Genomic DNA, 24,714 nt, shown 5'->3' on the forward strand with positions numbered 1-24,714 from the left:
TGACTTGTATTGATATTTGTTGCTGTCAGCTGCAGTCGATATTGTTATTTGAATTTAAGTATCGCCTAAAAGTATCGTTGTGCTTGGCGTACAGCAATAGCAACGATGTATCGATATGCATTGATATCAGCATCCCCAATGTGTGTGTGTGCGCCGCAAAAAACAAAACGCATATTGTACGGGCACGGTGCGGGCACACATAGCGAAGGCGAATCCCCGAGTATTTCTAAATTGACTGTGCTATCCAGCAACAACGACAAATCAGTGAATTAGTTTGCCAAATAAAAATACACAACAATACCGTATTGGAAATGTCCTGAAAGTGCTGATCGGTTTTTTTTTTGTTTTGTGCTAGTGTGCGTTTCGTGTGTCTGTGTGTCGCCGTCTCGTGTATGGTGCTAAAATTTACACATACCCACCTACACACATACACACGCACATATCTACAATACATACATACACACTGACGTATACATTGTAAGTGTAGAAAATTTCTGCTGGTTTCTTTTGTTGCCTTGTTCATTTGCATTGCCCCGACTGAGTCTGCCTGTGTGGGTGTGTGTGCGTGTCGCATCTTGTCAGTGTATCTGAAAAGGGGTGGCCATACCCCAAGAGGGTGGAGTCCGAAATTTGAGTACGTCTAGTTGTTTTTTATTTAATTTTTTTATTTTTTTATTTGCTATGGTCAACCAATCATCAGCCGCACATATAAATTACTTAATTAAAACGGTAAAGGCATTTGCCGTTAAATTGCTAAGCAATTAGGTTGCAAATGTTTAGAACATTTCGATTGTCGCCTGCCCTCATAAATCTAAAACTTCGTTCGTTGTTTTCTCGCATGTTACACACATTTGTTTGGGGTGGGGTGGGGTGTTGATATGTGTGTGTGTGTGCGGGGGGGCTGCGCAGTGCTTGTTGTCAGACGGCAAAACGGAAACGAGAAATTTTCATTCAACGTTTTTCTTGGTTCCATTTGATTTTTATTGTGCCATTGCTCCTTGTACGTAAAAGCCTGTGTGTGTGTGTGTGTGCGTTTTTATTGACAGCGCACAGTTGTGCTTTACCGTTCAATTGGAGTATTTCTTTTTCGATAATTTTTTATTTTGGACTCTTCTTTAAATGCATTTTAATTAAATCTTGAAAAAGAAATAAACGTTAAAGTGAAATTTTGTTGGAACATGAACAAATATTTATATACAGTAATCTGGCATTTAGTGCAATTGCTCCATTCGAACATTAACTAACACTGAATCATGCAGCACAGCTCTCACACACACGCACACACACACATAGATGCATAGATGTAAGTGCGCGACAACGACGAGACAGCGACGCGACGTCTGCTTGTCTGCGCTCTGTGCTTGCAATTCAAGTTGCGTGCTTTTGCCGGCACACACACACACACACACGCATGGCCATAAATGCAGATTGCATTTTGTTTATAACAAATTGCTTGCATATATTCACCCGCTTATTAATGCCATCCACACACATGCAAAGTCGCTCTCACACACGCATGCACATACACATACGTACATGCGCTCTCACTAACTCATGCTTTCTCTCTCTCTCTCTCTCTCTATTTGTGGCTTTGTCGCCTGCGTCTATTTTGCATTATTTTTACAGCGCGACGCATCACCGGCACAACAACAACAACAACAACAAGAATAATAACAGTATCAGCAAGAACAATTATTTTTGTGAGTTGTTGCACAGCGTCAGAGCCAAAACAAAGCAACAACAATAGCTCATACGCACACACACACACACACACATACGCATACAAACAAACATCTGCACAGCTGCTTACGCACACATAAATATACATGCGCATATTGCATTTGCATTATTCAACATAATAAACAGCTAACCAAAAAATACCAAAACACACACATACACACACACACACACACACACGCACACCACAAGAAATAACCAATCAATGGCAGATTTAATGCGTTTGGGTAATGTGGACGTTGTCATACAGAAAGATAAACTTGGCTCGCCAACGGGCGGCTCCGATGACGGCAACCTAGCGGCATTGGGCGGTATAACGGGTCTCGGCGCCATGATGGCCGCTGGTGGCATTGATTTGGCCGATCTGGCACAGGAATTGGATCAGGACGAATTCGATGGGCCGCACATGTTAAATGGTGAGTAAATCAAAATAAAATCAAATTTTAACTCGTATTTAACAATTCGTATTTGATTATTTACACACAAACGAATTGTCAACATATGGCAGCATATGATTTTGCCCTGCACACACACACACACACACACACACACACAACCACGCAAACATCTATGCATGTATACATATCTACATATGTGTGCACACACATTAGGTGAATCATCAGCTGTTGTGAACGCAGCCTTGCGACTGGCTGCCTAAGGTGCAATGCACGGTTATTGTGTCAGGCGCGACGCGCGTCGTGCGTTGTGCGTCGTGCGCCATGCGTCATGCGTCACAAACTCAAGCGACAATACAACAAAAACTAAAGCTGCGTCTGCGTAGCTGTTTGTGAGTCATGCGCGCGCGCTCTCTGCCCTTTCTCTCTAGCTCTCTTCCGCATAAAATCGCATGACATTAAGCTGCTGCTGCGTGCGTGCGTGTGTGTGTGTGTGTGTGCTTATCGCATTAAATTTTTGTTTGATAACCGATAAAGGCGTCTGTTGACAATTGATCAACATTGCGTATGCAGTGCTGCCAAGTTGTTGTCTAAATGGCTGCTGCCTGCACTCAGTGCTGCCAAGTTAAGCTAGAAAAAAAAAATAGCTAAAAGTAGCTTTAAACAGAAGCTGCATAAGCTTTCTGTGCGCTGTTTCGGCTGGAGAACTCTGAAAATAGCCAAAATTGGCTAGAAAATAGCTAAGTTGGCAACAATGCCTGCACACACACACACATGTATACATATATACTTATATTTATTTTCTTTTTGTTGATTAGAAAAGTACTTGAGTACGTTTCTGGCTGCAGCTGGTTTTGTTTGGGAAAGTTGTTCATTTCATTATTATTATTATAAATAATAGCAAGTGCAACCGTAAACAATCAAATGCGCTTGATTGTTCAAATATTCAACTATCGGCAACATCTACTCTATTGGCTTCAAGTGCAACTCTGCACGTGTTATCGATTTTGGCAAAATACTTGCGACAATTTCGTATGCGCAATATATATTGCACTGCACAGTGTACCCTACACTGGCTGAGTCATTGGGTTTGTGCCCGATGCGGCACACATATTTATCGATAATTATCGATTAGTGATCCGTGAACCGTGACTCAACAAAGTGTTTCAAACAATTATTTCTCGCACTTTTATATAAAAAGTAAGATTAAAGTCGAGTGTTTATTATTTTTATCGATTGTTACGGAAAGCTGCGTGTTATCGATAACTTCATGTGCAGTTTTCTATCACAGCAAGCGCTCCTAATCAGCTATATATGCATTCGTATCAGTTCTAGTTAGGGTGTATCATGTTTGGCGTGCCACGAAATGTTTTTTTCTCCTCTTGCGATCGGTTTCATTTTATTTTGCGTCTGATTTTCATATCTTTTTGTCACACTTTGCGCTTGCGAAGCGTCGCGTGTTGTGTAATGTTGTTAATTTGGCACATTTTTCAACATTATTTGCTTGCAGGCGAACGTCCGGCGATAATTGCGCCCCCGGAGAGCGAATGGTATCACGGCAGACTCGATCGCTATTCGGCGGAGGCGCGTCTTCGCGGCAGCGGCAAACTGGGCAGTTATCTGGGTGCGTATTTATCAAATTGTTATTTTGATATATATTATATTCTACGGTTTGTTCTTCAATAAAGTGCGCGAAAGCGATCGCAAGCCCGGCTCGTATGTGCTCAGCTATTATGGACGCACTGGCATCAATCATTTCCGGTGAGTTTTGTCCACATAAAAGAAAAAAAAGTGTTGCCCCACATTGCTTAACTCCTATACCCATGCGTTCTTTTAGCATTACGGCCGTTTGCGGTGACTTTTACATTGGCGGACGTCAGTTCATTTCGTTAAGCGATCTCGTTGGCTATTACACATCGTGCAGCGATCTGCTGAAGCGTGAACGTCTGGTCATACCCGTTGCCCCGCCGGAGCCGGTCAATGATAAGAAGCGTGTGGTGGCCATTTTGCCGTATACGAAAATGCCGGAAACGGATGAGCTGAGCTTCCAGAAGGGCGACATATTCTTTGTGCATAACGACATGGGCGATGGCTGGCTCTGGGTGACGGCGCATCGCACCGGTGAACAGGGCATGATATTCCGTGAACTAGTCGACGATCTGGATGTGTCCATTGATCCCAATACGGTGTTTCCCTGGTTCCATCCGAATTGCACCAAGAACGAGGCGGTCGATATGCTGGTTAAGGGTGAGTATGCAACATTTATTGGTACGATAAATAAAGTTATCGATAAACTGGACATGTGTAAATGTGAACCGGTTCACAACTTTGAGGGAGAGAGCGATTATCTAATAAATAGTTCCGCGCTTAATATACCATTTACCAACCCAGCTGTGGTTGGGCATTATCGATAACTATTAAAGTCTGAACCGGTTCAAAGGCAAGTTTTGGTATAGGTTCAGGAAAGCGTGGAGCGGCTCAAACCTTAGAAAAAAGGAATCAAGCCTGTCAACTGGTTCAAACTCATTTTGCAGCTCATTTTAAATGTATGCTAATCAGTCAATGTAAATATGTATCGATAAATATCGATAGACAACAAATTTAATCGATTTTAATATATAATCCAAAGCTTCAATGAAATTTGAGCTGTGAACTGGTTCAAAGGTGATTGCAAGTCGTATTGCAATTTAAATATTTATCGATAAATATCGATAGGCATAACAAACTTAAGCTTCTTACCAATAACTTTAATTGAATTAGAACTGTGAACTGGTTCAAAGTTGATTAGAAGTCATTTTTAAGCTACCTTTAAAGCTGTGCTCATGTTCAATTTATCGATAAACATCGATATGTAGACAACAATTAATTTTCTAATCGATAACTTTTACTACGTTAGAACTGGTAAATGGTTCGAAGCTGGCTGCTTGTCATTTTGCAGCTATCAGAAATCAATGTTAATACTTAACGATAAATATCGATTTGCATAGCGACATTTAATCGATAACTTTGGCTAACTTGTTTTCTGCCTTTTCAGCTGGTCCTGGCAGCTTTCTGGTGCGACCCAGCGACAATTCGCCCGGCGATTATTCGCTCTTCTTTCACATCAACAATCAGATTCAGCGATTTCGCATTGAGAAGAAGGGCGTACGCTATCTGATGGGCGGCCGGACATTCGAATGCCTCGACGCGGTGATCAATCGTTATCGAAAGGAGCAAATTGTCGAGGGCCATTCACTGAACCATCCCGTGGTGAACGGCACACAGCCGGAGTTCAATCAGCAATATGTTGTGGAGAAGGCGGCCGAAAAGATTTATGCAACGCTGCGCGAATGCCGCGATCAGATTGGACTCAAGAAGATCAAGGGCATCAAGCATCACGGCCATCTGAACAAGAAATCGGACAAGACAACCAAATGGAAGCAGCTGTACTTTGCGCTCATCAACGATGGCACCGAGACCCAGCTCTGCTTCTATGACAATCCCAAAAAGACTAAGCCCAAGGGCCTTATCGATTTGTCTTGCGCCTATCTGTATCAGTGCCATGATTCGCTCTGGGAGCGACCCTATTGCTTTCAAATCGTGGAACGTGCGCTGCCGTGCCTGGCCACAGTCACCTATCTGTGCGCGCCCAGCCAGGAGAGCTATGTGGAGTGGATAAATGCGCTGAAGGCGCAATGCGATTCCCAGCTGAGTCGTGCCCAAAAGAAGGTGTCGCGTCTGCGTGAGCTGCGTTGCCTCAATCTGCATGTGCTGGAGGCGCATCGATTGCCCTTCAAGCTGGTGCCGCATCCCTATTGCAGTATTTCGCTCAACCAGGTCAAGGTGGGCAAGACGCGTGTCAAGATTGCGCCCGAGCCCGTCTGGGAGGAGGAGTTTGTGCTCGAGTGAGTTGCCAAACGATTGTTTCAATTCTATCATTTTTCCTAATACGCTTCACAATTGCAGCGATGTGCCGCCGGATGTTGTATCCCTAACCATAACGGTTGTGTCGCGCGGCAAACGCGGCAAGGACTCAGAGGTGGCCGAGCTAACAATCGATTTGGCCAGCCTGAAGAACGGCCAGGAGACAGAGGACTGGTACAAGCTGACGGGCATGACACCGATGGGCGAATGGGGCTCGCTGCGTCTGCGCATGCGCTATCTGGACGATCTGATAATGCCCTGCGAGGAGTACAGCCCGCTGCAGCAGCTGCTGCTCGAACCGGAGCTGTATGCGGTCAAGGCGCTCGCCGAGCTCTGTCACAACGATCGTGTGCCGCTGGCGACGGCGCTGTTGCGCGTCTTTCGGCACGAGAAACGCGAAACGGAATTGATACGCATCCTCTGCCAGGCGGAGGTGGCGCGCGAGAACGAAACGACGACACTGTTTCGCGGCGCCTCGCTGGCGACCACCCTCATGGATTTGTATATGCGCACCGAGTGCAGCGGCTTTCTGCAGTCGGCGGTCAGTGAGACTGTGCAGCGCATACTCGAAAGCAAACAGTCGGCGGAGCTGAATCCAACCAAAATGGATGTCAACGATGATGCGTGCACAAATGCTGAATTCCTGCTGCAGATACTCGATCTGGTCACCCAATCGATATTCACATCGCCGGACGCCTGTCCGCGCAACGTACGCTACATATGCAATTGCCTGCAGAAGGCTGTCGTGGCCAAATGGCCAACGGAACGCTTGGTGCGGACACGTGTCGTCTCTGGTTTTATATTCCTGCGTCTGCTCTGTCCGGCGCTGCTCAATCCACGCCAGTTTGGCCTGGTCAGCGAGACACCGCCAACGGCGGCCACACGCTCTCTGATCATGGTGGCCAAGTGCTTGCAGAATCTGGCCAATCTCATTGAATTTGGCGGCAAGGTACGGTTTTTTTTTTTTTTTTCAAACTTGATCAACAGTTAAACGATTAAACGACTTAACTGCCTTTAACGCTTGCAGGAACAATATATGGAGGTGGTCAATCCGTTTATACTCAAGAACAAGGAGCGCATGATTGTCTTCTTGGATCAGCTGTCGCTGGTCAGCGATCCCAATCCGCCGCTGGGCATGTTTGTCGAACAGAATCCCAATCACAATGCACAGGATACGGGTGAGCATGACAAAGAGCAAAGTCGATTTACAAAAAAAAAAAAAAAACAACTCGACAATATGTTGCTTATGCCTGTTTTCTCTCCCTTAGGCCGTGAGTTAGCCACATTGCATCACATTTGCGTATCCTATTTGCCAGAGCTGCAGGAGCTATCGAATATCTTATCCATCAAGAAACTGGTCACCGTCACCGATATGCTGACCAAGCACAAATTAAAATACCGCGAAATGATCAGCTAAGATGAACAAACGACAGCAACAGCAACAGCCATCAGTCAGTTTATATATATATATATATATATATATATATATATATATATAGTATATACATTTTTATATAGATATTTACATATATATGTATATATATATATATATATAGTATATACACAGTTGAAAGCCCAAAAAGAATGGAAAATGAAAAAGGAAAACCATCAAATATACATAGTGCATAATTGTGAGAATAGTTCCAAGTAGTTTAGTCAAGCTTTTCTCGCGCCATTTTTTGGGTTGTACTTTATTATATTTTACTTGATATGTTCTCTTCCAAAATTTCAAATATTATTATTATATTATATACATATATATACGATATAGCAGACATATATATATAAATATATGTACATCTCTCTCTCTCTATATATATAGAAATTAGCGTATATGGAGTATGTCGTTTTTTTATTTTTATACAAACGAAAGCAGCTAAAACAAAATACTTTAGTAATTAGCCAGGTCAAAATGTGTTCAACCATGGGATAAACCATAAAAGAAAGCAAAAAAAAAAAAGAAGAAGTAAAAAAACGAACAACAAAAGTATTTATACATTATTTTTTTTTTTTCGGAAATATGTCTTCGGGAGTAAACAAAACAAAAGACATAAACAAAAACAGAAAAACACGCGTGGCCATTAAATGAAAACTAAACTTAAAGAAAACTCCAAATAATAATGCAATATTATATATATATATATATATAAAAAAAAAAGAAAACTTTTCGTCTTAAACATTAGTTTTAGCTTATACGAACCCATATGAAAAATGATATCTTATTAAAGAAGTCGAATATTTTAAACGCACGCATACATGCACACAAAAACAAGTAAATTATGCTATATTATTCAACTATTAACGTATCTCGATTATGTATTACTATTATTATGTATATTATATACGACGTTTTAACGCTAGGCAAGCGCATTTTCAACTTACCTTTATTTTAACACACACCCACATATATATATATAAAATAACTTTTATTTGTTCGTAATTGTTTTTTTTTTTTTTTACCTTGTATGCAGGCACAATTGATTTGTTTTCCATTCTATGTTCTCTGTTTTTGGCCATCTGTCCTTCTCGTATTTTCTCTATCTCTTTCTCTAATAACAATTGCAACTCGTATGTATGTGACAAAATGAGCAAAGATTTAAATGAAACATAGTTGAACTTTTGAGCAAATGTTTAAGTTCATATTGTAATTTGTAACGCATCAAAATGAAGAAACAAAAGCAAAATAGTTATCTATATATATATATATATAGATATATATATATATATACATGTATAGTATGTATACAGCATCTGCATCCTAGTCAAAAGAAAAGCAAACAAAACAAAAATAAAGAAAACTTACGAAAAATAATAAAACCAACAAAACATTTTGTTATTATTAATGGGCTACACTGCAAAGAAATTGCCTCGCTTAGCAAAGCGCGCGAATTCAAATTTCAAATCAATTCTCAAATGTCGATACATTTGGTTGGCGCCAAATATCGATAACAATAGTGCGGTTTGCCTTACCTCATTTATTACGCATTCAGATAAGGTGTGGGTACACTGATTCGGTCATGTGATTAGAAGACAAGCAATTGCTATGCAAAGCTATTTCCATGTCCTTCGATGTGCACAAAAGCGTTACAGGACCTAAAAAAAAAAAAAAACAATGCATTACAAATCGAAGAAAAGGAAATGCCGCCAAAATTGAATGCAAATAAAACGCGCGCCGCAAAACAGTGTGTACACATCGCAACTGATGCACAGCTGGTGCGCAACTGTTGCGGAACACCTTGGCAGCGCTCTCCCATAACACTTGCTTTATTTACGTGATAAAGTATCCAAAGCTAAAGCCCGATCACTGAAGCATCATGGCACTAATACCGCCGGTGACACGCCTAACCGCCTCCATAATACGTATACTCGGCTGCAATCCCGGCCCAATGACACTGCAGGGCACAAACACATATCTGCTGGGCAACGGTAAAAAGTGAGCATATCCAAAGTTCAAATTGCCATTTGGGATTTACGTAAAATTCGCACAAACAGGCGCATACTCATAGACACGGGCGACGAGAATGTGCCCCAATATATTGAGCATCTGAACGGTGTGCTGCGCCAGGAGCAGGCATCCATATCCACCATCATACTGACCCATTGGCATCACGATCATGTGGGCGGGGTGAAGGACATTGTGGGCACCCAGCTGGCCGATAAGGGTGCGTACTGTTCAGCCTGAATATAAACCGTAAATGTAGCCTCTTGTGTTGTCATTAAAGTGCTACTCAATCCAGATTGTCAGGTGTTCAAGTTCCGGCGCAGCGATGCCAGCGATGTCTGCCCGGAGATACCCGGCCACATAACGGTGCAGCGACTGGAGGATAGCCAGGAGTTTGCCGTCGATGGCGCCAAGGTGCGCATTGTTCACACGCCCGGACATACCACAGATCATGTCGTCCTCACCACGGACGATGGCACACTCTTTAGCGGCGATTGCATACTGGGTGAGTCGAGGCTGGCTTCGTGCCGTGAGAGACACGCTCGTGCTAAACCCACTCACGTTTTTTTTTCAGGCGAGGGCACCGCCGTCTTTGAGGATCTGTTTGACTATATGCGCAGCCTGGATAAAATACTGAAGATACGCCCGGATCGCATCTATCCCGGGCATGGCAATGTCATCGATGAGCCCGTGGGCAAGATTGAGTATTATATAAATCATCGCAATCAGCGGGAACAGCAGATACTGCAGTTCTTTAGCCAGCGTCCCGGCCAGCGCCTGCAGCCCATGGATGTGGTCAAGGTGGTGTACAAGGAGACGCCCGAGCAGCTGTGGCCCGCGGCCGCCTACAATGTTGAGCACCATCTGAGCAAGCTCACAAAGGAGCATAAGCTGCGCCTCAGCGAGCAGAACGAGGAGAAGTTCTACGAGTATCAGCCCAGCAGTGCGCTCTGAGAGATGCGCCCAACATCTGTTAACATAATTATGTAAATGTTTTTTTTTTTTTTCTTTTGATGCATGTTAAATAGATTTTGCAGCTTTATAACCGAAATGTCTTAACAGCTGCTCTTTTTAACATAATCAGCTAATGTTAAGCACTGTGGAAATGGCGTACTGTTACTAACATTAACAGCAACAGCATTATGAATTTAACATTCTTGAGAGCAATTTTAAGAGCATTAAAACTGCTGTTAATAACATCTGTTACTAACATTCAGAGCATGTTAAATACAAAAATGTTAACTACCAAATCTATTATGCACTAGATTATATATTTATTCTATACATTAGCATTTACATAAGCTGACTACAAGCTATAATCGGGGCTGGAGACGGAACGTAGAGCATTTTCTTGGTCTACTTGCGTTTGTTGCCCTTGCCCTTGCCACCCTTGGCCCCCTTGCTGCCCTTCTCGCGACGCTTTTTGGCAACAATCGAGCGTTTGTCCTTCTTCTCGCGCGGATCGACAACACGATAGCGTCCCTTGACGCCAGCTGGACGGCGGGCGCGACGCGAGGCTGTGTGCTTTTTGGCCACCACATAGGTGATCTCCTTCTTCTTCTCCTGGGCCTTCTTGTAGACCTTCTTTAGCTGTTTGGCCTTCTCCTGGGAGGTGGCGTCGGCATTCTCCATTATCTTTTCGGCCATCTTTTTGGCCTTGGCCAGACGCTTGGTGGCACGACGCTTTTTGCGCGCCTTCGCCTCCATCACCTTCTTGATGGGCCGCACATTCAGCTCCTGCACCTTGCGCTGATACTCCTCGGTCAGCTCCTTGGGCACCGGCTGCGGCTTGGTCATGTGCTCGGCCTCATCCTGTTCAAACCATACCGGCAGATTCTCATCATTGAACGCATAACGATTCCATGCGGCATCGATCAATTCGCGGCGCGTCTTCTTGCCACGCACCAGGAGCGCACCCAGCGCCAGCTCCTCCTCGCTGAGGCGCACCTTCTTCGCCTTGGGTGCTGCCAGAAAATACAAATTATTAATATTTATAGTGAATAAGTGTGCAGTTGCTTTGGCTAATGTGCCCAGTCCGCTGAGATTCGAACCAGCATCCTTCTTGTGACTTCCTTCCTTTAGACTGTTATTTTAACATTTGAACATTTCTACGTATTTCTCTCTCACTCTTTCTCATTATCAGCTCTTTCCTTTCCTTTCTATTTTATTGCTCTGTTCCATAAACAGTTGACCCTTCATTCAACTGCAATTCTTAGCTTTGGTCTCACCTTTGGCTATGTCGCCAGCTACTTGATCCTCATCCACTTCCTGCTCGGAATCCGAGTCCGATGACTCGGAGCTGCTGTCCTCCTTTTGGGTATCATGACGGGCGCGACGTTTGGCCTTCTTGCCCAGGGCCAGGGTGCCGCCACCGGCATCGTAGTCGGCCAGGGCCGGGCGATTTTCGCCGAGCACGGCCACGCCCTTGGCCTTGTATGCCTTGGCCAGATTGTCCAGATCATAGTTCTCCTCGTCGTCATCCGCCTCGTTGCCAATATTCTGTAGATTGTCCTTTTCATACCAGAGCGCCACGCGCTGCTGTCGCCGGGTATCCTTGTCCCGGAAATCTCCCGATTTGATAAGCGGATGCTCGCCGCGTTGTTTCTTCTTCTGCTTGCCCTTGGTTTCGGGCTGATCCTCGTCCTCGTTGTCGCTTAGACCGAGGCCCTGCTGCTCATAGTCGCTGTCGCTGTCCTCCTCGGCGCTCACCTCGGGCTCGTCATCGTTCTCATAGTTGGCATCGTCGTCCATGCGTTTGTCGTCCTTGTCGTATTTCTTGTATTTGGGCAGCTTGGGTGTCTCCACGGCGTCGCCGTCCACATCGAAATCGGGCTGCACATCGAGCATGGCGTCCAGTTCGCTGACGCTGTTGATGCCCTTCAGATCGAAGATCTCGTGCTCGGTCTCCTCGACGGGCCCGTCGTCGCCCTTGATGACCATGTTGAGGTTCATTTTCTCGTGCAGCTTGGCCTTCGATTTGAGCGTCTTTTTGCGTTTGCGTTTCAGCTCCTTTTGCTCCTCGGTGGCGAGGCTTTCGATTTGTTGCTGCAGTTCGGCATCCTCCATGTCCTCGATTTGGTCCTGGGTGAGCGGCTCGGCCGGCTGTTCGGCCTCTGGCTCCTCGATGACGCCCTCCGCTTCGGACTGGAACAGCTCCTGTTTGATGTGCTTCCACCAGAGCAGCAGACCCTTGATATCCTTGCGTCCCAGCACCTTGAGGTCCTTGCAGCACTCGAGTATCTCGCTGGTGGTCCGCTTGTGCTTGGCAATGCGCTCATCATCGATGCGTATGGAGCCGATGCCCTGCAGAGCGGCCAATGCATTCTCCGCCTGCATGAACTCCGAGGCGGCCAAATCGTTGCGCAGCGCAATATCCTGTTCCGTATAGCCCTCGGCCTTGATGCGTTTCTGCTTCTCCGGATGCAGCAGACTGTTCTTTTGCTTGCCCTCCAGATCCAGCTCCTCGAACACATATTTGGCGTCCAGCAGGCGCGGATCGATGCGATCCGGCGCCAAATAGCCCTGGCAAACAACAAAGATTTCGGCAGACTCTTTACGCGAGGCGCTCGGCTTTGTGGCATGCACCTTCTTGAACAGCTGCTTGAGCACCCAGAGCAGCGCATTGTAGTCCTTGGAGCGAAACACTTTGGTCACAAACCAGCCGCCGCCGCGCAGAAAATGTGTGCCCAGCTTGAGGGCGTTCAGTGTGAGACAGATCTGCTGATAGGCATCGTACAGCCAGTTGCGGCCCACGTTTGGGGCACCGTCGTGCAGCACCACATCGACCTTCCACGATTGCAGCTCCTTGGTCAGCGATTGGCGGCACTTTTCCGTTGTGATGTCCTCGACAAGGCCGATGCAGCCCGCAATGGGGCGTATGGGGAACAGATCGACGCCAATGACAATGCTCGATACGGGCATATTCTGTTTGGCCACCTGCATCCAGCCGCCAGGTGCGGCGCACAGATCGATGCATACCTGCGACTGTTGCAGGAAACCAAATTTGCGATTCAGCTGGATTAGCTTGAAGGCGGCACGCGATCGAAAGCCCGTCTCCTTGGCCAGCTGATAGAACTTATCCTTGCGCGTCTTTCCAACTTTCGTTTTCTTGCCCATTTTGCTGTTGTCCACTCAAATCAAATCAAATCAAATTAAACTAAGTTAAATGGCAACAGAAACAGAAACAGAAACAGAACACGCCGCCACCAGCGCGATGCACGTGTTTAAAGTTGCTTTTGATGGATTGGCGTTGCCAGATGTCAAACAGCTGACAGTGCTGCCACCATCTACGTGCTATCGATATATTTGCTAGCAAAGCATCGATTTCTATTAATTTGAAAATGTGTAAATATTAAATAAGACATCTGGCATATCAGAACATAAATACATGTGCGAATAGATATCAATGGGTAATTAAATTGAAAAAGGTTTAACGTCGGCTGTGGCAGCATCGATAGTTTTAGCATGTCGATACCTATTTCGACGATACTTTTCGGCTGTAGCTGCACATCACTAGGCTCTAGCTGTGCGCTGCATATTGTTATTTATGTATTTAAGTTGATTTTTGTATTAAAAAATTATATAATTAATATGCTGCGCACTGTTATCTGCGATTTAGCTCGCCTACGGTCTGTATAAAAGTCAATTCCTGATGCTCTGCGCATTTCTAACCTATATTTCCAGGCTGAGTGGCAGCACCAGCCCGGCCGCCGTTTTGGTTACACAAGTGCGCGAAAAAGGACATCTAAGCCGGCCACGCTTGAGGAATCCGTATTGGTTTATACGCAAGGAGCGCACGGTATGTGTGGTGCTCCAGAGCAGCCCAAACCATCTCTGTCAGCATACCTTAACTAATTGAGCGTCTGCCTTGCAGCAAACGGACGATCTGGTCACGGGCGAGAATCGCAGCTTTATCAAGGAGGTGGTGCATGATACGTACGGCAAACCGGCACTCATCAAGGGCATACAGACCTACGAACAGAAGCAACTGATCAAGACGCCCGTGGCGCCCACAGACATCGAGCCCTGGACGCCGGCCGTGCGTCGCTGCGGTCTCATTGCCCGCAAGATTGGCCAATATCCACTGTGGCTAAAGAATGGTGAACGTGTGCGCACCACCCTCTTGCAGGTGGTGGACAATCATGTGGTCAAATATATACCGCCCGGCGAATATACGCCCGCACAGCGACCCAGAGTCAAGCATTTGGATAGATACGGCTGTGTGCTGGTCGGCGCAGAGAGCACAAATCCGGCGCTGTTGACCAAAGAGTATTGCGGCATCTTTCGGGACTCGGGCGTTATGCCCACAAAGAATTTGGCGCGTTTCATAGTCTCACCGCAGGCGGCTCTGGCCCCAGGCACACCACTAAATGTCGGCCACTTTCGGGTGGGCGAATTTGTTGATGTGCGCGGCAAGACGTGAGTGTATAAAGCATAATTTGAATCTTCATGTTATCCATTTGCCATTTGCAGCGTGGATCATGGCTTCCAGGGCGTGGTCAAGCGGCACGGCTTCAAGGGCATGCCGGCATCACATGGCGTGACCAAGACGCATCGCCGGCCCGGCAACATTGGCGGCGGCGGTGAGAAGGGTCGCGTCTGGCCGGGCACCAAGATGCCCGGTCATATGGGCAATCGCTGGCGCATTATCAAGGGCCTGCGCATTTGGCGCATCAACACCAAGTACAATGTGATGTGGGTGCAGGGCAGCGCTGTGCCCGGCTCCACAAACGGCCTGGTCTACATCTACGACACAGTTCTGCCTTTGCGCAAGCCCAAGGAGGCGCCGCCATTTCCCACGCTCTACGAAACGGAGGACGATGCGCCGGAGGACATCTGGTATGATCAGGTGCACAACTTCAAGGATGAGACCATCACCTACAAGCCAGAGTAATCAGTGCCTAGCCATAAGCTCGTTTTACACACTTTTTGTTGTACTATATGTATAGAACTTTGAAAATACCCTAGATAAACAAAACAAATGAAAGAAACGCGCACGAAGTTCGTTTTAATTGTCTACAAACCGCAGATGTTGTTAATTTTCTGTCAATGTGAGCCAAATTAGGCTCACTTTTTTGTTCGATGAGTTAGCCTCACTTTATTGTTCGAAAAGTTAACCTCACTTTTTTGTTCGATGAGTTAACCTCACTTTATTGTTCGAAAAGTTAACCTCACTTAATTGTTCGAAAGTTTAACCTCACTTTTTTGTTCGAAAAGTTAACCTCACTTTATTGTTCAAAAAATTAACCTCACTTTTTTGTTCATTTGGCGAACATGATTTTTGTCACATTTGCTGGAAGCAACAATTTTTATTCAAATCCATGATATTTCGAATCTCTTCTCCACTTTCACACAAAATGGGTGGATTCATTTCACTGCAACTAGTGAATATAGTAAGAATAAAAGAAATAATTATATTTAGGCCTACAATTAAGTTATGTACACTTGAACAAAGGCTCAAAATTTAACTAAATATTTTTAGGCGTACAATTTTGCGGGCTCATAAAGATGCCTTGATAAGGGTTAAGTGTTGGTAAAATTTATTAACATCTATAAACGAACAACAGATCGGATCAATCCCAATGGGGAAACACGCAAATGTAGCTTCGAGCTCAACAATATACATTAAAAAAAAAAGAGAATGAACATTTGTATCATATTAAAGCAACACTTTTTTTTTTAATTGCGCTTTTACACTCTTACATTTTAAAGGATTTTGTTAATAATTTGTTATTGTTGTTGTTAAAGATCTAATTACAATGTCACTAGTTTGGCAATAACCGAAAGATATGCCGGGTAAAACAATAGCTGTACGCTCAGTTCTCAATTAATATAACATGCTTGGCTAATTTTTAAGCTGGTTGTTCGTTTGGACGAAAACAGAGAGAGAGAAAAAATATATATATATATATATATATGAAACAGAAGACTCGCTGCTTGGGCGAGCGCGGAAGTTATCACAGCAAAATGAAACAGAAAAGAGAAGAAAGTAAGAAAGAAAGAAAAAAAAAAAGAAAGAATAATAATAATATTGTTGCCCGACTCTCATGCGAAATGATACCCTACAGAGAAGGAGAGCACAACTCACGTTCCTAATGGCAATACATGAAATTTTGAAGAGAAGAATATGTTTTGGGAATAAACTTGAAAATCAAACCAAGCCTAAAGCTAATCGAGCGAATTCTGTCCCACGCTGTGCACATCCAGTTCGGTGCTTGAGATGCTCGGCGATATGGTTGTTGAATTTGAATTGCCAGCACCGCGATCCAGATTATAATATTGTACAATTCGTGCTGGTGGCCGATTTGATATAACTTCCGTAATTTGTCCGACAATCCATTTGGTTAATTTAATAACAGCCACATGGGCGGCAAATTGTAAAATCATCGCACCGAAACCCTTATAAAGGCCACCCACGCCCTCCGTCAGCATGGTGGTGCGATAGCAATCAATTGCGCCCTGATAATTGGTCAATATGGGCACCACCGCATAACCGTTGTCCAGATTATCAATAATGGTGCGCGTGCCCTGCAGCTGCAGGCGATGCAGTATCGTTTCGAACGGAAAGAACAGCACCTCTGTGGTCAGCATGGCAATGAGGCTCGCATAGATTTCGGCATTCTGATGCTCGAGCGTATCATCGCGAAATTTGGCGCCGCGCTGCTCCTGCTTGATGATCAGGCGACGTCGCATAATGCGCGAGGAGACGCCACGTATGACCAGACTGAACAGATATTTGGTTATGCCCATGGAGACGCTGGGTCCAATCAGCGCCCAGGCGGGCAGCATGCGTCCCTTTTGCGGTGAGCTCCAGTAGAACAAACGTAGACTGCCCTCGCGAAAGACATCCAACAGGCCGGGCTTCTCGCTGGCAATATCACTTTGCACCGTCTCCACCAGCGAGGCGGCATAGAAGGGCACCACCAGGCCAATGCTGATGCTGCACAAGAAATACATAAATATCAATTATATATATACTGCATATATGTATATATATATGGAGGATGCAGTGCAAGACACTTGCCATTTCAGCAGTATATGCTGGCCAAAGCGTTTGAGTGTGGTGCGGCTATCCACGTCCTTCGGCCAGCTGGTCACCTTGCAGATGACATCGTCTATGGCCAGAGTCATGCCGCGCACTAGCAGACAGCTGCCGAGGCCCTTCCATAACGTGGTGACGCCCTGTCTTCGATGCAGATGCACAATGCTGGGCAGCAATTGAAACGGATGCAAATGATAGCGTTGCGATGCATTATAGACCTGACACTGGCGTCGCAGCACAATGAACGGATGGCTGAGCAGATTCTCGGTGACCAGCGAGACCCATTGAACGCCAAAGACCAGGTACTTGCGCAGCGAGACCTCTGCGGATGGGCAAAAGATTGGCATTAGTTAGGCATGAAGATGAAGTGGCTGCAGCCGCCATAAGCTAACCATCCTCCTGGCTGTCCAGATATTTGTCCAGCGCTTTCGTTTGCTTTTCCAGCGGCAGCGACAAATCGCGCTCCGAATTCATGTACTTTAGATGTGTGACCGCATTCTGATCCGCGTTTATGTTGTCCACAATTGCCTTGTCGCGGTCCTCGAGGCTAAGGCACATATTCATATAAGTGGAATCAGTGAATGATGCTTGGCTGGCTTCTTTCCACCTACCTGTTAACCAGCTGCACGCCGGGATCTCCGATTAGCTGCGGCATTGTCTGCATGTGTTCGATGGCCTCTGCCTGTGCTTGCGTCTGTTCGCCGTAACCACGATTCGTTGCATGCCTTTAGTTAATTGTTTTTTTTTTTGAGTTGTGGGCAAGTTAGTTTAAGTTAGTTAGTTTTGTGGCGGGCGTTGCGAGTTAGCGCATTGCACTTACATTAGAGTCTTGTAATTGTTGATGCTGCCTGACATAATATTGTGTGTTTGTGGCGTGTGCTTGAGTAGCCCTTCTAAGGTTAATGCCTCTAAGTCCCTGTTTCGTATATGTGTAAGCCTGCTGCTGCTGTTGCTTTACTATTTATTTTAAACACTAAATAACTTTGATTTCCATGTAACTGTGTGAATTCTAACTAGAGATGGCCGCGTGACACGTGCACGAGCTCTCCGCTGAATTTGAAAGCATACGCAAGACACACGCTGTACGAGTACTTTTGCGCGATAGTTAACCCTTAGGTAAAGGTCCTGCCTTTTGGTTCTGTTTGCCTTCTTCTATATGTGACGACAAATGTAACTTTACAGTTATTAACAGAAATGCACACTGCATTGCTTTGGGTCTTTTTTAGACACAAAAACATGAGTATCAGAAGCATAAAACGTTTCTAAGATGAACAACTTAAGTGTTAAAGCATGTTAAGGCATGCCACAAGTATCGATACACGCGACTTGTATCGTATTGTTATCGAAAGAAAGTTATCGAAAGCACACCCACGCCGGTTGTGCTAGAACTTATCGGCATTTTTACAGCTGTTCGCGCTTTTTCGTTTCAATTTACAATTTGAACACACAAATGACAAAAGCCGTAAAACAAAGCGGCATAATACGCTTAAAAGCCAGGGTATGCGATCTGGAGCGTACCCTACTGGGCGGGCAAAGTTTTCGGTGCGTATATAAACACATTTTTCGCACGCAAACAGTTAGCTTAATGCGCTTTTTAGCTGGCGCAAGTTGTGCGCCGAGCCCAAAGTCAAATATTGCGGCGTCGCCTTGAACACCTACTGGGTGCTGATGCCCGAGGACGAGCACATTGCCTATGAAGCACATGCAACGGGCACCCAGAGTGAACACAATTTCGGCTCATTGTTGAGCAAATATCTGCGCGCCGATTTCGATTTGGAGTCGGAGCAGGCCGGCTGGATGCAAGCGGATGCGCACTTTGGCAAATTTGTGAGCAAGCCGGTGCGCATGCTGTCACAGGAGCCGCTGGAGAACATTGTTTGCTTCATGTGCAGCCAAAACAACAATATAAAACGGTAGCCAATTAGCCTTTAACTCGCCAAGGGTTATATATGTATATTTAAATCCAGCTGGTGTCCAATTGATATTCATAGCTCTGATCTTTTAGGATATCCGCCATGATTCAATGGTTTTGCGCCGCCTACGGACACAAAATTGGACACTTTCATGGCCGGGATGAGTACACGTTTCCCACACTCAAAGCGCTTAGCGAACGCAGCTGCAGCGAGCTGGATGCGGAGCTGCGTGCCGCCAAGTTTGGCTATCGTGCCAAGTTCATAGCCCGTTCGCTGTCGCAGATTGAGACGCTTGGCGGCAACGACTGGTTCGAGCAGCTGCGTCAGTTGCCCTACGCTGAGGCGCGCGAGGCTTTGGTACAGCTGCCCGGCATTGGCTACAAGGTGGCCGATTGCATTTGCCTTATGTCGCTGGGACATCTGGAGGCGGTGCCCATTGATACGCACATTTTTAAGCTAGCACAGCGCCATTACCTGCCCCATCTGGCCAGCCAGAAGAGTGTGACCAGCAAAATCTATGCTGAGGTGGCGCAGCATTTTCAGCAGCTGCATGGCAAATATGCCGGCTGGGCGCAAACGGTGAGTGGCCGGTAAAATAGTATTAACAATATTTAGACCCGTTTCTTTACTTTTTTTTTTTTTTTGCAGGTTCTATTCTGTGCGGACTTGCCGCAGTTTCAGGATAGGTCCCAACAAGAAGCCAAGCCTAAGAAGCGCAAAAAATGATTTAATTAGATTTTTTTTTATGTACATCATGTGTATGTATATATTCCTACATACAAACGTGTCCGTTGTCCCACATAGATTTTTAAGTTACCTTTAGGCTAAATTATCCCTGTGTGTACTCTAACCCGTCCACAACTTGTTCAACTCACAAACAGCCGTTTTTTTTTTCCACATAACATTTTGACAAATTATTAATTTCAACATTTTGTAAATTGTAGGTATGGATCTGTGCTCGATAGCTGCATTAAAAGCGGAACAGAGCCTGTAAGTAGCGAAAAGTTTTTACCTGTACATTTCAAAAATGTTCAAATTAGATACTCTGTGTCTTTAACAACATTATGGTACTGTAGTCCGATTCTCAAAAGGTTTTTTAGGATAATATGATAAATGGTGATGATAAGTTTCGTGATATATTTGGAAAGTTTGGTCATTCGGCATAATTCGATTAAGTTCTTGTATGAACAACATTTTGGTCCGTCTGACTGTTCCTTTGTAAACTAGCCTCTCAGTATTGCATATGTCCGTGTTTTTGCTGCAGGCAGTACATATATCGAAATCGGTCGGATCGTACCACTATATCGTATAGCTGCCATTGAAATGATCGGTCGAAAATTCAGTTTTTGTATGGAAAACATGTTTGTTTATTAAGATATATATATACCAAATCTTATTAATATTGGACTACTATATCATATAGCTGTCATAGGAACGATTGCTTGAAAATTCAGTTCTTGTATGGAATACTATTTTGTTTTTAAAGCTATCTTGACCAAACTCGGCATTTAGAAATTTGTCCATGCTCTTTACATATATGCAAAATCTTGTCGAAATCGGACCACTATAACATACAGCTGCCATAGGAACAATAGGTCGATAAATAGGTTCTTGTACGGAAAACTTTTTTGTTTTCCAAGGTATCTTAACTAACTTTAACATTAATTAGTTTCATTTTTTTCCTTATGTACATACCAAACCTTATTAGCATCGGACTACTATATCATATAGCTGCCATAGGAACGACCGGTTGAAAAATAGGTTCTTGTATAGAAACCTTTTATGTTTCTCAAGGTATCTTGACCAAACTCGGCATGTATAAGTTGTACTATGCTCCTCATATATATGCGAAATCTTAACAATATCGGATTACTATATAGCATGGCTGCCATTAGAATTATCGGTCGAAAACCGAGTTCTTGTATGAAAAACTTTTGTGTTTATCAAGATATCTTGACCAACTTCAGCAATTCTTTTAAAATGATGCTGCCAAATCTTACCAAGATCGCACCACAATATTTGGAAGTTCTGTAGGAAGAAGAAGTTGACTAATGAGTTTTTCTATGAAAAAGTATTTTGTTTTCCAAGATATTTTCATATAACTCAGCGAGCTTTATTATGCTCACATATCCGTAACCGTAAGGCAAATGCTTACGAGGGTATTAAATCTTCGGCATGCCTAAGATATTCGTACTGTCTCGGTATTTAATAGTTCGAAAACTTTTGTGTTTTTCAATCTAATGTAACCTTACTCTGCAATTACGAGTTTTTTTTTCTTTGCCAGGGTATTAAGTCCTCGCCGTGCCGAAGTTAGCCGTTTCTTTTTGTTATGTTTTCCTTTTGTATAGGCTGACTGGTCTTCACATCTAAACGGTGATTCCTTTCCTAGGCAACCAGTTGCAATTACCAAACAGACTTAACCCATTTGATTTGGAGCACTTGAAGTGTTGCTGGGCAGATGAAGGGGGTGGCCGTGGGGGTGAAAAATGGAATTTCTTGTGTTACTTTGCTGGCAAGGGATAGTGCATCACTTAATCCGTTGGCTTTAATTTTGCACGCTGTGCTGTAACAGAAACTTCAATGGGATAAACCTTTTAACGTCAGCTCCAGAGCTCAACACAAACACAAGCTTAACAAAAACAAAAAAAAAAAAAAAAAAAATAACGCAAAATACTTGCATGGCGGGCACATTGCGCGGTTGCGCCACACCCCTGACCGCTACCTTGCCCGGTTAAGGTGTAGCTGAGCTAGTCCCTCCCGAAGGGGGAGCGGAAGCGGGAGCTGGCGCTGAGCATACCAGGCAAGCTGTCTGGCAGTTAGCTAACCCTACCTGCCCCCTCCCCCCGGCCAGCCAGCCTGCCTGCATCCGTCCGTTGCCATGGAATGCGAGTAACTAAACCCGAACGCAACTACAAGCCGCTGAAAGTATTTTGCTAACACTTCGCGAGAGACTAAACAGCTTTTCAGTGGTTTTACTTTGCACAAAATAAAAAGCAATTTACTTATAAATTTTGCACAACAATTTCAGGACTAAAAAACACAAACAAAAAGAGCTGCAGCTCTGCAGTGATCTTCTTGGTCCGCCGAATAATCAATACCCTGGCAAGGTCTCAATTTGAACCAGCGACCTTTCGCTTGTCGGTCCGATGCCAGGGCAAATAACGAAGTCTGGTTTGGCAGATGGACAAAACAACAAAAGTTTTAATTTAAATAATATGTGGGGCAGTTATGCTTGTTCCAAGTTCGGTTGAGATATCTTAAAAAACAAAAAGAATATTTTTATAGGAAAGAAGTTCAGTTGTTGTCTGTATAACCGCATAGCCAAATCGACTCGTGTCTTCATAGAATTCAAGACTATATATGTATATATATGCATGCCTTCTGTGCACACTTTTTTTCTGTAAGGGCATACAAGTCGGTAGACAAATGCAAACCGCCAATTCACCTGGGCACCGACAAATAACGGGCTAACCATACAACTGTTTAGGGATGAGCGCGTGTCACGTTTTCACTATCGTAATTGAGCTCGAAAAGATTTCAGTAGTATTTAGAGTTGAGCACGTGACGTGCTCATTTTTTTGCGTGACACGCACCAGACACGACTTTGGTATCAGGGGTATTGTCGTGTATTGTCTTAGGTTTTGCTATATGGACACGAACGGACAAATAACAGGCTAAGAGACACGGTCTTCGAATCGAGTGTAAAGATATATGCTGCTCTCATTCGTGACACGAACTGGCACGACTGATGACCTCTGCTTAGAGATGCGTGTTTGTCGTGTCTTGTCCTAGGTTTTTCTAGGGGGCAGCTAATACTTATTGGAGATGGGCACGTGCTGAGCTTCGTGTCACGTCAGATACACGTCTTTTGTGTAGCGATAAATATCGATAAGCAACTCGGGCTTATTTCAAACACTTGTCGAAGATTCTGAGTGTCGTTTGGTTGGAAACAATTTAACAGAGGAATGGGTAGCTTTTAGTCGAACATTCTTGCCAAAAGCATTCTCACTTGTCGTTTATCCTTGTGGATGCCATTTATAAATAAATCGATCTCGCACCTGGTTTTTTAGGCATAACTCGAAGACTAAAGAGAGCCATATTACAGCACTGAAAATTTTATAAAAATGGGACTTTAAACACCGAAGTTAATTGAGGATGTCATTCCCAGACATAGTCTGCGGCAAGGTGAGGAGGATGCACGTGCTTCCTTTGTGCATGTACATTGAGGAAAGCTAAAATGTTTCTAACGGCAGTTTAGTTGTTATTTTTGTTTTGTTTATGTTTTCTCTTATCCTCAACTTTGTTTGTATTTGTGTTATCACGCGCCCATCTCTAATGCTGAGCCCGGTTCGTGGTCCTTGTGCTCTTTAGGGGGGAAGAGTCCACGTGGTGTCAGCTATAATTTAATTTAGACAACAGCTAACCGCAGCCAACCGACCGCACATACATACACCTAACTTTCGGCACCGGAAGCAGACATACTACACACAAAAACACACACACACACGCACACACACACATACTAACACACACTGGGGTAACTGACTTGGACGTTGGCGTTGTTGATTGGGCGTCACAGTTATGGGCGACTTTTCATGCCCTAAATTATTTATTAGACAGTTTAATTTTCAATTCACAACATTGCAAAATGCGTTGCACGAATCAAATAATCAAATCAATAACTTGCACAGCAAATCAAAATTTCAAGCTAACAGAAAGGCGTGTGCGTGTGTGTGTGCGAGTGTGTGTGTGAGCGTGTCTGTGAGCGTGTCTATAAAACATAATAGCAAAAACAACTTCAAGTCCTTGTGCGAGCTGTTAAAATACTGCAATTAACATGCATAATTACTTTGAGTAATTAAACTCCTGGCCCATAATTACTTGAGTAATTGTAATTGCTGCTAGTTATTAAATTAATATTAACCAATAAATTATTTAAACTATAATTTCAACAAGTTTGTTATCTCTATATATAAAACTGTTTGTCCTGACTGATTGACTGACTGACTGACTGACTGATTGACTGACTGATTGACTGATTGATTGACTGATTGGTGATCCACGCACAGCAGAAACTGTAAGAGCTTGGAAACTGAAATTTTCACTTGTGTGAGAACGGGGTTTCGGGCAACGGGGTTTCGGGCAATTCCATTCTCATCATCTATGCAACTTTTTGGTTTACCTTTCGATCGGCTTCAAACTCATTTTCAAAGAACTTTGAGAGAATTAATGTCGGACATGCCACAGGCAAAGCTGAGCTATTCCCGCTGATATATTATAATT

General features: G+C 44.3%; 6 protein-coding genes across 10 annotated transcripts; 4 read left to right on the forward strand and 2 right to left on the reverse strand.

Moving 5' to 3' along the window:
* Nucleotides 1–136: 136 nt before the first annotated feature.
* On the forward strand, nt 137–8,048 carry vap (RAS p21 protein activator vap). 3 transcript variants are annotated; one of them, XM_002057974.4, is made up of 9 exons: nt 137–477; nt 1,627–2,153; nt 3,643–3,756; nt 3,821–3,893; nt 3,970–4,379; nt 5,167–6,016; nt 6,078–6,984; nt 7,063–7,213; nt 7,304–8,048. In XM_002057974.4, exons 2-9 carry the CDS (start codon nt 1,943–1,945, stop codon nt 7,450–7,452), a joined length of 2,865 nt encoding a protein of 954 aa, XP_002058010.1. In that variant the 5' UTR covers nt 137–477; nt 1,627–1,942; the 3' UTR covers nt 7,453–8,048. The 3 variants fall into 3 exon arrangements, with proteins under 3 accessions (XP_002058010.1, XP_070062732.1, XP_070062733.1); XM_070206631.1 differs by having other exon boundaries at nt 1,950–2,153; XM_070206632.1 differs by having other exon boundaries at nt 138–477; nt 1,988–2,153.
* Nucleotides 8,049–9,239: 1,191 nt separating this feature from the next.
* LOC6634770 (beta-lactamase-like protein 2 homolog) lies at nt 9,240–10,536 on the forward strand. 2 transcript variants are annotated; one of them, XM_002057973.4, is made up of 4 exons: nt 9,240–9,468; nt 9,528–9,697; nt 9,773–9,982; nt 10,052–10,536. In XM_002057973.4, exons 1-4 carry the CDS (start codon nt 9,350–9,352, stop codon nt 10,429–10,431), a joined length of 879 nt encoding a protein of 292 aa, XP_002058009.1. In that variant the 5' UTR covers nt 9,240–9,349; the 3' UTR covers nt 10,432–10,536. The 2 variants fall into 2 exon arrangements, with proteins under 2 accessions (XP_002058009.1, XP_015025035.1); XM_015169549.3 differs by having other exon boundaries at nt 9,241–9,468; nt 9,758–9,982.
* Nucleotides 10,537–10,729: 193 nt separating this feature from the next.
* LOC6634769 (pre-rRNA 2'-O-ribose RNA methyltransferase FTSJ3) lies at nt 10,730–13,713 on the reverse strand. Its single transcript, XM_002057972.4, has 2 exons — nt 11,706–13,713; nt 10,730–11,441 (listed from the first exon to the last, which is right to left on the reverse strand). Exons 1-2 carry the CDS (start codon nt 13,591–13,593, stop codon nt 10,834–10,836), a joined length of 2,496 nt encoding a protein of 831 aa, XP_002058008.1. The 5' UTR covers nt 13,594–13,713; the 3' UTR covers nt 10,730–10,833.
* Nucleotides 13,714–13,951: 238 nt separating this feature from the next.
* mRpL3 (mitochondrial ribosomal protein L3) lies at nt 13,952–15,467 on the forward strand. Its single transcript, XM_002057971.4, has 4 exons — nt 13,952–14,105; nt 14,161–14,275; nt 14,351–14,895; nt 14,950–15,467. Exons 1-4 carry the CDS (start codon nt 14,068–14,070, stop codon nt 15,368–15,370), a joined length of 1,119 nt encoding a protein of 372 aa, XP_002058007.1. The 5' UTR covers nt 13,952–14,067; the 3' UTR covers nt 15,371–15,467.
* Nucleotides 15,468–15,999: 532 nt separating this feature from the next.
* Nucleotides 16,000–18,544, reverse strand: Slc25A46a (Solute carrier family 25 member 46a). The gene is made up of 5 exons (XM_002057970.4): nt 18,339–18,544; nt 18,130–18,243; nt 17,911–18,065; nt 17,501–17,840; nt 16,000–17,416 (listed from the first exon to the last, which is right to left on the reverse strand). Exons 1-5 carry the CDS (start codon nt 18,371–18,373, stop codon nt 16,645–16,647), a joined length of 1,416 nt encoding a protein of 471 aa, XP_002058006.2. The 5' UTR covers nt 18,374–18,544; the 3' UTR covers nt 16,000–16,644.
* A 351-nt stretch (nt 18,545–18,895) lies between these two features.
* On the forward strand, nt 18,896–24,377 carry Ogg1 (8-oxoguanine DNA glycosylase). 2 transcript variants are annotated; one of them, XM_002057969.4, is made up of 5 exons: nt 18,896–19,060; nt 19,117–19,431; nt 19,524–20,010; nt 20,080–20,189; nt 20,376–24,377. In XM_002057969.4, exons 1-4 carry the CDS (start codon nt 18,969–18,971, stop codon nt 20,155–20,157), a joined length of 972 nt encoding a protein of 323 aa, XP_002058005.1. In that variant the 5' UTR covers nt 18,896–18,968; the 3' UTR covers nt 20,158–20,189; nt 20,376–24,377. The 2 variants fall into 2 exon arrangements, with proteins under 2 accessions (XP_002058005.1, XP_032296366.1); XM_032440475.2 differs by having other exon boundaries at nt 20,080–20,448.
* The last annotated feature ends 337 nt before the right edge of the window (nt 24,378–24,714 follow it).

Source organism: Drosophila virilis, chromosome X, assembly GCF_030788295.1.
Source record: "Drosophila virilis strain 15010-1051.87 chromosome X, Dvir_AGI_RSII-ME, whole genome shotgun sequence".
NCBI lineage: Eukaryota > Metazoa > Arthropoda > Insecta > Diptera > Drosophilidae > Drosophila > Drosophila virilis.